A 14,159-nucleotide genomic window follows, 5' to 3' on the forward strand; every position below is an offset into this window, starting at 1 on the left:
AGTAAGGTTGTAGGCATGTTCATGTCTACCATCTATTAGCAATATAATGAAGCAGCGCTGGAGTAAGGTTGTAGGCATGTTCATGTCTACCATCCATTAGCAATATAATGAAGCAGCGCTGGAGTAAGGTTGTAGGCATGTTCATGTCTACCATCTATTAGCAATATAATGAAGCAGCGCTGGAGTAAGGTTGCAGGCATGTTCATGTCTAACATCTATTAGCAATATAATGAAGCAGCGCTGGAGTAAGGTTGTAGGCATGTTCATGTCTACCATCTATTAGCAATATAATGAAGCAGCGCTGGAGTAAGGTTGTAGGCATGTTCATGTCTACCATCTATTAGCAATATAATGAAGCAGCACTGGAGTAAGGTTGTAGGCATGTTCATATCTACCATCTATTAGCAATATAATGAAGCAGCGCTGGAGTAAGGTTGTAGGCATGTTCATGTCTACCATCTATTAGCAATATAATGAAGCAGCGCTGGAGTAAGGTTGCAGGCATGTTCATGTCTACCATCTATTAGCAATATAATGAAGCAGCGCTGGAGTAAGGTTGTAGGCATGTTCATGTCTACCATCCATTAGCAATATAATGAAGCAGCGCTGGAGTAAGGTTGTAGGCATGTTCATGTCTACCATCTATTAGCAATATAATGAAGCAGCGCTGGAGTAAGGTTGTAGGCATGTTCATGTCTAACATCTATTAGCAATATAATGAAGCAGCGCTGGAGTAAGGTTGTAGGCATGTTCATGTCTACCATCTATTAGCAATATAATGAAGCAGCGCTGGAGTAAGGTTGTAGGCATGTTCATATCTACCATCTATTAGCAATATAATGAAGCAGCGCTGGAGTAAGGTTGTAGGCATGTTCATGTCTACCATCTATTAGCAATATAATGAAGCAGCGCTGGAGTAAGGTTGTAGGCATGTTCATGTCTACCATCTATTAGCAATATAATGAAGCAGCGCTGGAGTAAGGTTGTAGGCATGTTCATGTCTAACATCTATTAGCAATATAATGAAGCAGCGCTGGAGTAAGGTTGTAGGCATGTTCATGTCTACCATCTATTAGCAATATAATGAAGCAGCGCTGGAGTAAGGTTGTAGGCATGTTCATGTCTACCATCTATTAGCAATATAATGAAGCAGCGCTGGAGTAAGGTTGTAGGCATGTTCATGTCTACCATCTATTAGCAATATAATGAAGCAGCGCTGGAGTAAGGTTGTAGGCATGTTCATGTCTACCATCTATTAGCAATATAATGAAGCAGCGCTGGAGTAAGGTTGTAGGCATGTTCATGTCTACCATCTATTAGCAATATAATGAAGCAGCGCTGGAGTAAGGTTGTAGGCATGTTCATATCTACCATCTAGTAGCAATATAATGAAGCAGCGCTGGAGTAAGGTTGTAGGCATGTTCATGTCTACCATCTATTAGCAATATAATGAAGCAGCGCTGGAGTAAGGTTGTAGGCATGTTCATGCCTACCATCTATTAGCAATATAATGAAGCAGCGCTGGAGTAAGGTTGTAGGCATGTTCATATCTACCATCTATTAGCAATATAATGAAGCAGCGCTGGAGTAAGGTTGTAGGCATGTTCATGTCTACCATCTATTAGCAATATAATGAAGCAGCGCTGGAGTAAGGTTGTAGGCATGTTCATGTCTACCATCTATTAGCAATATAATGAAGCAGCGCTGGAGTAAGGTTGTAGGCATGTTCATGCCTACCATCTATTAGCAATATAATGAAGCAGCGCTGGAGTAAGGTTGTAGGCATGTTCATGCCTACCATCTATTAGCAATATAATGAAGCAGCGCTGGAGTAAGGTTGTAGGCATGTTCATATCTACCATCTATTAGCAATATAATGAAGCAGCGCTGGAGTAAGGTTGTAGGCATGTTCATGTCTACCATCTATTAGCAATATAATGAAGCAGCGCTGGAGTAAGGTTGCAGGCATGTTCATGTCTACCATCTATTAGCAATATAATGAAGCAGCGCTGGAGTAAGGTTGTAGGCATGTTCATATCTACCATCTATTAGCAATATAATGAAGCAGCGCTGGAGTAAGGTTGTAGGCATGTTCATGTCTACCATCTATTAGCAATATAATGAAGCAGCGCTGGAGTAAGGTTGTAGGCATGTTCATGCCTACCATCTATTAGCAATATAATGAAGCAGCGCTGAAGTAAGGTTGTAGGCATGTTCATATCTACCATCTATTAGCAATATAATGAAGCAGCGCTGGAGTAAGGTTGTAGGCATGTTCATGTCTACCATCTATTAGCAATATAATGAAGCAGCGCTGGAGTAAGGTTGCAGGCATGTTCATGTCTAACATCTATTAGCAATATAATGAAGCAGCGCTGGAGTAAGGTTGCAGGCATGTTCATGTCTACCATCTATTAGCAATATAATGAAGCAGCGCTGGAGTAAGGTTGTAGGCATGTTCATATCTACCATCTAGTAGCAATATAATGAAGCAGCGCTGGAGTAAGGTTGTAGGCATGTTCATGTCTACCATCTATTAGCAATATAATGAAGCAGCGCTGGAGTAAGGTTGTAGGCATGTTCATGCCTACCATCTATTAGCAATATAATGAAGCAGCGCTGGAGTAAGGTTGTAGGCATGTTCATGTCTACCATCTATTAGCAATATAATGAAGCAGCGCTGGAGTAAGGTTGTAGGCATGTTCATATCTACCATCTATTAGCAATATAATGAAGCAGCGCTGGAGTAAGGTTGTAGGCATGTTCATGTCTACCATCTATTAGCAATATAATGAAGCAGCGCTGGAGTAAGGTTGCAGGCATGTTCATGTCTAACATCTATTAGCAATATAATGAAGCAGCGCTGGAGCAAGGTTGTAGGCATGTTCATGTCTACCATCTATTAGCAATATAATGAAGCAGCGCTGGAGTAAGGTTGTAGGCATGTTCATATCTACCATCTATTAGCAATATAATGAAGCAGCGCTGGAGTAAGGTTGTAGGCATGTTCATGTCTACCATCTATTAGCAATATAATGAAGCAGCGCTGGAGTAAGGTTGTAGGCATGTTCATGCCTACCATCTATTAGTAATATAATGAAGCAGCGCTGGAGTAAGGTTGTAGGCATGTTCATATCTACCATCTATTAGCAATATAATGAAGCAGCGCTGAAGACCGCTTCCGGGTATAGTAGGAAATCCCGCACATGCGCAGTATCGGTCGGCATGAGAAGGAGAGTGTAAGACATTATATGAATATTCATTAGTCAGGCGGTGCTGCGGGCCGGGCATCAGTTACGTCACAGTGCCAGATGAAGGCAGTAACCCCGTCGGTGCCAGTTAGCAGCTAATTTAAATATACAGAAAAACTGCTATAACGGGCGAATGGCGCAGCGTATCCGGGCAAGATAGGACTCAAAATGTTCAGCGTCTGCCGCACTATCCATCGGTACCTGTGGATAGTGCAGGAGAAAACATATGACAGTTTTCCTTTAAAGCTCAAGGGCACTCCTTTCCTTCTGTGTCCCACCATGTGGGCTCGCAACAAAATATTGCCTAGGTGGATGTAATGCCTAACAAGGGACAAACAGCGTAAGAAATGTTGGGGTGCATTTCCTCCATTTCAGAAGGAATGTACAAAAAAAAAAAACTCATCTGAAATGTTTCCACTGATTCCAGCCACATAATATGATCTCAAAGTACTTAGTACTGCCCAATACTTCAGTGAGTGTAATTTCCAAAATGGGGGCTTGCATTGAGGGGGCACGGCGTGACATCACAAGGGGGTGGGGCTGTGATGTCACGATACCCCGGCCAGACATTTTATTCCTTATCCTTTGGATAGGGGATAAGATGTCTAGGGGTGGAGTACCCCATTAAAGCTTTACCCCCCTCGCCTGGGGGGTAAGAATTTGCCTTATCTGTATTAGTTATTTACTTATTTTTCTTTAATTCTGGCTTTTTTCTATTTTTGATGACATTTTAGGGGCCGATCCCCATCTGTTCTGCTGCCGGACACACTTATGTCTGTCAAGGGATACCGGGATGTGGAGCTAGAGGCTTCACTAATGGTCGCGCAGACAGAACACCCTGTCAGACAAGCTGCCAAGGTGAATGCGGTCTAAGAACTGAAACTATACGCATCCCTGCCATTACTATTATATTACTTTGATGATAACAGAATGAGCTTACAATATTTGCATGATTTGGATTTGTTTTGATTGAATACATTGTTTTTGATTATATTGAATGTTTTTAGGTTGTTTAACATCTTTGCATGATTTTCACAGGCTTGGGTGCATATAAAAAGGACGTCACACCCAACCCCCAATCAGAGAACCTGACGAACCGGGGTCCCGCACCTCGAAACACGTTGTTCCTTGGCATGCTTTAGTAAAATAAATGGTTTGTTATTTTTATATCAAGTTCGTCTCCTGACGGTTATTTACCAAATAGCCTATCTACATCAAGAGGAGAGCGCCACTGAGGGCACTACATTTTCGAGGGAAGTTTTTCCTCCCTCCTTGCATTCTACAAGACCGTCCTCCACCAGCTGGATACGTGTCCAGTGCAGGCTGCACTCCTCAACATACCACTTATTGTGGAATCAAGCTATCTATGGTGCTCAGTACAACACCGAAAGGTGAGCAAACCTTTACTTATTTTCACGTTGCTTTGTTCTTTAAAAAGGATAATGGCGCTTAGATGCGCATTGGTCAATCTGTTTTTGTATTACAAATCACTGGAACCAAATATTGTAACTTTAGAGGTCACTGTATAAGTAATTTGCATAATACCATTTTTTACACCATACATAGGTTCTTTCTTTCGCTGAACAACCCCTTTAAGAGGTTTACGTATATGTAATAAAACGAAAACTTAGGCAAAAAGTTGCATACATTTGTCTATATGTATGGTGTGAACAGCGCCTTATACATAATCTTTAAAAAAAAACTGCTGACCCTAAGAGTGCATGCACACCACGTTTTCACTGTACGAGTGCCGGATCCGGCTGGGGGAGGGGAAAACCGTGCGCTCCCGTACCCCAGGCGGACTGACGCTGAACATTGACTTTAATGAGCTGACCGGAGTCACCGTTTTACTCCAGTCGGCTCATTTTTGACCCGTTTCCGGTTTACTGACCGAACCTCAAAACTTAGTATACTACCGTTTGAGGTCCGATCAGAAAACCAGATACGGATCAAAAATGAGCCGACCGGAGTAAAATGGTGACTCCAGTTGGCTCATTAAAGTCAATGGATTTCAGTGTCGGTCCGGCTGAGGTACGGGAGCGCACGGTTTTCCCCTCCCCCAGCCGGATCAAAAACTCCTGACCTACATGCTGTGTGGTGGGAGTTGTAGTCTACTCACTCCTAACCTACATGCTGTGTGGTGGGAGTTGTAGTCTACTCACTCCTAACCTACATGCTGTGTGGTGGGAGTTGTAGTCTTCTCACTCCTGACCTACATGCTGTGTGATGGGAGTTGTAGTATTCTCACTCCTGACCTACACGCTGTGTGGTGGGAGTTGTAGTCTTCTCACTCCTGACCTACATGCTGTGTGGTGGGAGTTGTAGTCTTCTCACTCCTGACCTACATGCTGTGTGATGGGAGTTGTAGTCTTATCACATCTGACCTACATGCTGTGTGATGGGAGTTGTAGTCTTGTCACATCTGACCTACATGCTGTGTGATGGGAGTTGTAGTCTTATCACTCCTGACCTACATGCTGTGTGATGGGAGTTGTAGTCTTCTCACTCCTGACCTACATGCTGTGTGATGGGAGTTGTAGTCTTGTCACATCTGAGCTACATGCTGTGTGGTGGGAGTTGTAGTCTTGTCACATCTGACCTACATGCTGTGTGGTGGGAGTTGTAGTCTTGTCACATCTGGCCTACATGCTGTGTGATGGGAGTTGTAGTCTTCTCACTCCGGACCTACATGCTGTGTGATGGGAGTTGTAGTCTTGTCACATCTGACCTAAATGCTGTATGGTGGGAGTTGTAGTCTTGTCACATCTGACCTTCATGCTGTGTGGTGGGAGTTGTAGTCTTGTCACATCTGACCTACATGCTGTGTGATGGGAGTTGTAGTCTTGTCACATCTGACCTACATGCTGGGTGATGGGAGTTGTAGTCTTCTCACTCCTGACCTATATGCTGTGTGATGGGAGTTGTAGTCTTGTCACATCTGACCTACATGCTGTATGATGGGAGTTGTAGTCCTGTCACATCTGACCAACATGCTGTGTGGTGGGAGTTGTAGTCTTGTCACATCTGACCTACATGCTGTGTGGTGGGAGTTGTAGGCTTGTCACATCTGACCTACATGCTGTGTGATGGGAGTTGTAGTCTTCTCACTCTTGACCTACATGCTGTGATGGGAGTTGTAGTCCTGTCACATCTGACCTACATGCAGTGTGATGGGAGTTGTAGTCTTATCACTGTTGACCTACATGCTGTGTGATGGGAGTTGTAGTCTTGTCACATCTGACCTACATGCTGTGTGATGGGAGTTGTAGTCTTGTCACATCTGACCTACATGCTGTGTGATAGGAGTTGTAGTCTTGTCACACCTGACCTACAAGCTGTGTGATGGGAGTTGTAGTCTTATCACTCCTGACCTACATGCTGTGTGGTGGGAGTTGTAGTCCTGTCACATTTGACCAGCATGCAGTGTGATGGGAGTTGTAGTCCTGTCACATCTGACCTACATGCTGTGTGATGGGAGTTGTAGTCTTGTCACACCTGACCTACATGCTGTGATGGGAGTTGTAGTCTTATCACTCCTGACCTACATGCTGTGTGGTGGGAGTTGTAGTCCTGTCACATTTGACCAGCATGCAGTGTGATGGGAGTTGTAGTCTTATCACTCCTGACCTACATGCTGTGTGGTGGGAGTTGTAGTCCTGTCACATTTGACCAGCATGCAGTGTGATGGGAGTTGTAGTCTTATCACTCCTGACCTACATGCTGTGTGGTGGGAGTTGTAGTCCTGTCACATTTGACCAGCATGCAGTGTGATGGGAGTTGTAGTCCTGTCACAGCTGACCGATGTGCTGTCCTGTAGAGTGTAGTCCAGGCCCAGGAGCCCCAGCTTTACAGCACAGTCACATTCAGGTCCATCCACTTATAGTACAGTTTCCAGCTGTGTGACTACACAATACGTCCCGCAGACTACGTGAGAAGCAGCGCTGGCCGTATCGGAGGATCAGCTGGCCGCCTGCCCGGTACACAGCACAACCACTGCCTCTTACTACAAGTAACAACTCATCCTCATCCAAACAAGGCAGATATGACGTCATCGCGGCGGCAGCCAATCACAGCACATCTCCGCACCCTTCGCCCCTCCCCACTCCGAAGGCGGTGGTAGCGAGCGCTTGTGCCAGAGCTATATGTCCTGCCTTTGGCCTCTCTCGCGAGAATATGCAGATGAGCGTCGCGGGCGCGCGTTGTGTGTGCGCAGCCGGTCGGGGCCTGCAGACGTCTGTGTGTCAGTGAGAGAGGCGTTGGGTGTGGGCCCCGGATTCGGCCGAGACACGGGGGCTGCGGTGTAGAGCGGCCTCCGCTCCCTCCTGTACCTGAACCTCGCCGAGGAAGGCAGCAGCGCCACTCAGGGAGGGAAGGACCCGGGGCTGGGAGGGGGGAGGGAATGAAGATGGCGGACGCTAAACAGAAGAGGAACGAGCAGCTCAAGCGCTGGATCGGCTCGGAGACGGACCTGGAGCCGCACGTCATCAAGCGGAAGAAGACCAAAGTGAAGTTCGACGATGGGGCCGTGTTCCTGGCAGCCTGCTCCAGCGGGGACAGCGACGAGGTGCTCAAGTTACTGGACCGGGGGGCTGACATCAACTACGCCAATGTGGACGGGCTGACGGCGCTGCACCAGGTACACAGCACCCCTCCGTCCGCTGCTAGGCCCCTGCTCACCGGGGGCAGGCCATGGATGATAGAGGGAGGGAATGTGGGGTCACCTGCTGCCAGGTGTGATGTCATCAGTGTCCTCATACCGCACAGCACCCTATTACATGGCACTATTCAGGGCAGCACGTCACAGCTTAGCTGGAATCTCAGCTTGTATGCAGTTGTGCTAGTGTCAAGTGATCACTGTCCCTTACATTGGGGAGATCACTGGGTGCACTGATCACCTTGTATAATTGTGGGTACGCTGATCATCCTATCATGTGATCACCAGTCTTTCGGTACTTTGGGTACGCTGATCATCCTATCATGTGATCCTCAGTCTTTGGGTACTTTGTGGGTACACTGATTATCCTATCATGTGATCACCAGTCTTTGGGTACATTGTGGATATCTCCAGTTGTCGCACTGATCAATATCTCTATAATCACAGGTCTTGGAATACATTGTGGATATCACTGGTGGGTGCACTGATCATCATGTATAGTCAACACCAGTATTGGGGTTCATTGTGGATATCTGCAGTGAGTGCACTGATCACCATAATCACAGGCCTAAGCATACATTGTGGGACGTAAACATTAAGTGCCGTGATCACCCTTCCATATCACCCAAGGTCTGGGGGTACATTGTGGCAAGTGGGTGCAGTGATCACAATCTCACGTTATAACAAGTTGGGGTGCATTGTGTTACGTGTCAGTGGGTGCGGTGATCAAACACCACCTATAATCACAGGCCTAGGGGTACATTGTGGGTGCAGTGATCACCATCGTGTATTGTCACAGGTCTGTGGGTGCAGTGATCACCATCGTGTATTGTCACAGGTCTGTGGGTGCAGTGATCGCCATCGTGTATTGTCACAGGTCTGTGGGTGCAGTGATCGCCATCGTGTATTGTCACAGGTCTGTGGGTGCAGTGATCGCCATCGTGTATTGTCACAGGTCTGTGGGTGCAGGGATCACCGTTGTGTATTGTCACAGGTCTGTGGGTGCAGGGATCCCCATCGTGTATTGTCACAGGTCTGTGGGTGCAGTGATCGCCATCGTGTATTGTCACAGGTCTGTGGGTGCAGTGATCGCCATTGTGTATTGTCACAGGTCTGTGGGTGCAGTGATCGCCATCGTGTATTGTCACAGGTCTGTGGGTGCAGTGATCACCATCGTGTATTGTCACAGGTCTGTGGGTGCAGTGATCACCATCGTGTATTGTCACAGGTCTGTGGGTGCAGTGATCACCATCGTGTATTGTCACAGGTCTGTGGGTGCAGTGATCGCCATCGTGTATTGTCACAGGTCTGTGGGTGCAGTGATCGCCATCGTGTATTGTCACAGGTCTGTGGGTGCAGTGATCGCCATCGTGTATTGTCACAGGTCTGTGGGTGCAGGGATCACCGTTGTGTATTGTCACAGGTCTGTGGGTGCAGGGATCCCCATCGTGTATTGTCACAGGTCTGTGGGTGCAGTGATCGCCATCGTGTATTGTCACAGGTCTGTGGGTGCAGTGATCGCCATTGTGTATTGTCACAGGTCTGTGGGTGCAGTGATCGCCATCGTGTATTGTCACAGGTCTGTGGGTGCAGTGATCGCCATCGTGTATTGTCACAGGTCTGTGGGTGCAGTGATCGCCATCGTGTATTGTCACAGGTCTGTGGGTGCAGTGATCACCATCGTGTATTGTCACAGGTCTGTGGGTGCAGTGATCACCATCGTGTATTGTCACAGGTCTGTGGGTGCAGTGATCACCATCGTGTATTGTCACAGGTCTGTGGGTGCAGTGATCGCCATCGTGTATTGTCACAGGTCTGTGGGTGCAGTGATCGCCATCGTGTATTGTCACAGGTCTGTGGGTGCAGTGATCGCCATCGTGTATTGTCACAGGTCTGTGGGTGCAGTGATCGCCATCGTGTATTGTCACAGGTCTGTGGGTGCAGTGATCGCCATCGTGTATTGTCACAGGTCTGTGGGTGCAGGGATCACCATCGTGTATTGTCACAGGTCTGTGGGTGCAGGGATCACCATCGTGTATTGTCACGGGTCTGTGGGTGCAGGGATCACCATCGTGTATTGTCACGGGTCTGTGGGTGCAGGGATCACCATCATGTATTGTCACGGGTCTGTGGGTGCAGGGATCACCATCGTGTATTGTCACAGGTCTGTGGGTGCAGGGATCACCATCGTGTATTGTCACAGGTCTGTGGGTGCAGGGATCACCATCGTGTATTGTCACAGGTCTGTGGGTGCAGGGATCACCATCGTGTATTGTCACAGGTCTGTGGGTGCAGGGATCACCATCGTGTATTGTCACAGGTCTGTGGGTGCAGGGATCGCCATCGTGTATTGTCACAGGTCTGTGGGTGCAGGGATCGCCATCGTGTATTGTCACAGGTCTGTGGGTGCAGGGATCGCCATCGTGTATTTTCAGTGGTCCTAGGAGTACATTGTGGCCAGTGGTGCAACGATCATGTTTTGTATACACATTTTTGGGTACATTGTGGTGTACATTGTGTATCGCTACAGGTCTGAAGGTAAATTGCGGGAGGTAGACAGTCGGTGCAGTGATCACTATATTATCAGGTCTGAAGTTACATTGCAGGGTGTGGGCAGTTCCCCCTGGAAGGGACAGACCATTTTGTCAGATGACCTGTTCTCCCACTAGTTATCCGCTCCTGCGATGGCCTTGTGTTTTCTGAAGGTACTGTCATGTTTTACTCATTCTTTAGATTCACTTTCTCCATATTGTTGGGTTTTAGTTATGGAGTTGATGGCGGTGTCTAGAGAAGACACAATACCTGTATGTGGTTGGATTAGATTGTGTTATGTGCTTTTCGTTGATTTTATAAAGTTCTAGGCTATATATGAGCTTCTTCTCAGGCACTTGTTAAGGGTCTATTCACACGTACAGTATTTGATGCGCAGGATTTCAAGCTGTGTTCAGTCATAAAGTTTACATTGAAATCTGTAGCAGAAAATCCTGCAGCACAATACTGTACGTGTGAATACACCATTAAAATGTATTTCCCTCTACAGAGAATTATCTTCTGTTCATTCTGTTAAGCAGTTTCTTAGGCATCTCTTCATTGTACCAGTTTTGGGGATTACAGCCCCCACAGCAGTTGTCACCCATCTTGCTTATGCCTCTGAATGACAGGCCTGCCTAGTCATGCCCAGGCATCGCTACCTATTCAGGTGTAGTGCTGGCAACCCCTGAGATCTGTCATGGCAGGGCCTTCCTGCTGTCACTCTTTAAAAGGAGGAATCTGATGTAAGGGATCATGCACACCACATTTTTGCAATACAGTTCCCATACCAGGTTTTTGGATTCCTCAAAACCGGACTAAACTGTATCAAAACGTGTGTACAAATTTCAACCCGTTTACAGTTAAAAGCCATAAACAGTTTGAAAAATTGTCCGATTGCATCCGTCTTTTAAGAAAAAACGTATACGTTTTAACTTTTTACTCCATTTTTCACTTGTTTGATTGAAATTCTAAGGAAAAAAAACTGTGAAGTCAAAAATCGTATGTTGAAAACTGGATGGAACCGTATGCACATACAGTTTTGTACGGTTCCCATTGACTCCCATGTTAAGAAACAGTATACGGTTTAATATGGTTTTTCACTGTATACCTTTATAGAATGGGAGCAGACTCAGCGCGTACAGGTATGCCCCTAGTCCTTAACAGGTTAAAGGGGTACTCTGGTGGAAAACTTTTATTTTTATTTTTTTAATCAACTGGTGCCAGAAAGTTAGGGCTGGGTTCACATCACGTTTTCTCCCATACAGGAGCGCATACGGCAGGAGAGAGCTAAAACCTCGCGCTCCCGTATGTAATTCATTTCAATGAGCCTGTCGGAGTGAAACGTTCCGTCCGGTCGGCTAATTTTTGTGCTGTATCCACTTTTTCCCCTGACCTAAAACTGTGGTCAACCACAGTTTTAGGTCCGGTTGTAAAAGCGCATACGCCGCAAAAAATGAGCCAACCGAATGTTTCTCTCCGGCCGGCTCATTGAAATTAATTACATACAGGAGCGCGAGGTTTTAGCTCCCCCCTGCCGTATGCGCTCCCTTATGGGCGGAAACGGGATGTGAACCCAGCCTTAAACAGATTTGTAAATTAATCCTTCCAGTACTACTTAGCTGCTGAATACTACTGAAGAAATTCTTTTCTTTTTAGAACACAGAGCTCTCTGCTGACATCACGAGCACGGTGCTCTCTGCTGACATCTCTGTCCATTTTAGGAATGTCCGGAGCAGCGTATGTTTGCTATGGGATTTTCTCCTACTCTGGACAGTTCTTAAAATGGACAGAGATGTCAGCAGAGAGCTCTGTGTTCTAAAAAGAAAAGAATTTCCTCAGTAGTATTCAGCAGCTAATAAGTACTGGAAGGATTAAGATTTTTTAATGGAAGTAATCTACAAATCTGTTTAACTTTCTGGCACCAGCTGATTTAAAAAAAAAAAAAAAAAAAAAATTTCCACCGGAGTACCCCTTTAAGACTCAAAACAGACTAAAAAGGATGATGCATTTGACAAACGGTTTACAATGTTAAGTCAATGCATACGCTTTTCTATACAGTCCCGTATGGTTTTTAACTTGGAACTGTATAGCAAAAACGTGGTGTGCACGCACCCTAACAAATGGCTGTACAGAACGATCAGCTTGGCATAAGAGGTGTCTGTTCACTTGTGAATGCTGGATTCTAGGTAAAAACACTTAAGAGCAGTGTTTCCCAACCAGGGTGCCTCCAGATGTTGCAAAACTACAACTCCCAGCATGCCTGGACAGCCTTTGGAGCAGTGTTTCCCAACCATGGTGCGTCCAGATGTTGCAAAACTACAACTCCCAGCTTGCCTGGACAGCCTTTGGAGCAGTGTTTCCCAACCAGGGTTCCTCCAGATGTTGCAAAACTACAACTCCCAGCATGCCTGGACAGCCTTTGGAGCAGTGTTTCCCAACCAGGGTGCCTCCAGATGTTGCAAAACTACAACTCCCAGCATGCCTGGACAGCCAAAGGCTGTCCAGGCATGCTGGGAGTTGTAGTTTTGCAACACCTTGAGGCACCCTGGTTGGGAAACACTGCTTTAGAGCTTCCAGCAATACAGCGCTTCTTGCCCGGCGGCCATTGTTAGATTGCAGTGCATTCATGTAAGGTCACATAACATCACTGGTGACTTTGTGGTGCGTTGCCATGCAGTAAGTGGCGGTGGCTGACTTTCCTCAGTATGAAGGCTTTGTGTATGTTATGTTTGTGGCCGGCAGATTGGAATCTCTGCGTTGGCCAAATAAGGGCAGGTTAGCAATGGGAGATAATGCATGAGGTGCTGCGCGCCGGGCAGGCTCGAGTTGCACTACAGCTTTGTGTACAGCTGCCGAGCTAGGATTGGACTCGCACAAACATAAGGAATCTGAGATTTCAGTCAAGGTCAATATAGTGTTTTACTGTGCATCTAAATGCGGAGCGCTTAGCTGACCATGAAGCTATGTGTCCACCCTCCCTTTACTAGTGCACACAGGAAGAATTATTTATATTGCTCCGACAGATTCAGTAGTACTTTACAATTTGGGGGATACAAATAAAGACAAGTTTCAGACTTTATAATATTACACACTGAATATTATATTAAAGGGGTATTCCAGGAAAAAAACTCTTTTATATATATCAACTGGCTCCAGAAAGTTAAACTGATTTGTAAATTACTTCTATTAAAAAATCTTAATCCTTTCAGTACTTACGAGCTTCTGAAGTTAAGGTTGTTCTTTTCGGTCTAAGTGCTCTCTGACACGTGTCTCGGGAAACACCCAGTTTAGAAGAGGTTTGCTATGGGGATTTGCTTCTAAACTGGGCGTTTCCCAAGACAGGTGTCATCAGAGAGGACTTAGACAGAAAAGAACAAACTTAACTTCAGAAGCTCATAAGTACTGAAAGGATTGAGATTTTTTAAAAGTGTATATATAATATGATATATAGAAAAGTTTTTTTCCTGGATAATCCCTTTAAATAAAACACGAGAAGTAGGGGCCCTGCTTGACCTTTAGACACTGACTTGATTTATAGGAATTTAGTTTTGACCTTCCCTTTTCGTACTTAAATATACGGTTAAAAAATAAATGGTGATAAAAAAGTTTTGAATAATAGTAATCTCTGGCAGTGCTGGGCGGTGTTGCATAAAATTTAATATCACCGTATTTTTTTTTATTATCACGGTATTACCGCCTGTCTCCCCCTCCCCCACCCTGTG

The 14,159-nt window shown here is 45.8% G+C and overlaps 1 protein-coding gene across 3 annotated transcripts in view; it reads left to right on the forward strand.

Moving 5' to 3' along the window:
* The first annotated feature begins 7,382 nt into the window (after positions 1–7,382).
* The window catches only part of PPP1R12A (protein phosphatase 1 regulatory subunit 12A), a 163,824-nt gene continuing 157,047 nt past the window's right edge, over positions 7,383–14,159 (forward strand). For 2 of the 3 annotated variants that reach the window (XM_056574041.1, XM_056574042.1), the window contains exon 1: positions 7,383–7,887. In XM_056574041.1, the coding sequence (XP_056430016.1) occupies positions 7,651–7,887 (237 nt within the window). In that variant the 5' untranslated portion in view covers positions 7,383–7,650. The remainder of the gene's footprint in view (positions 7,888–14,159) is intronic. The other variant, XM_056574040.1, reaches the window with a different exon arrangement.

Source organism: Hyla sarda, chromosome 4, assembly GCF_029499605.1.
Source record: "Hyla sarda isolate aHylSar1 chromosome 4, aHylSar1.hap1, whole genome shotgun sequence".
Lineage (NCBI taxonomy): Eukaryota > Metazoa > Chordata > Amphibia > Anura > Hylidae > Hyla > Hyla sarda.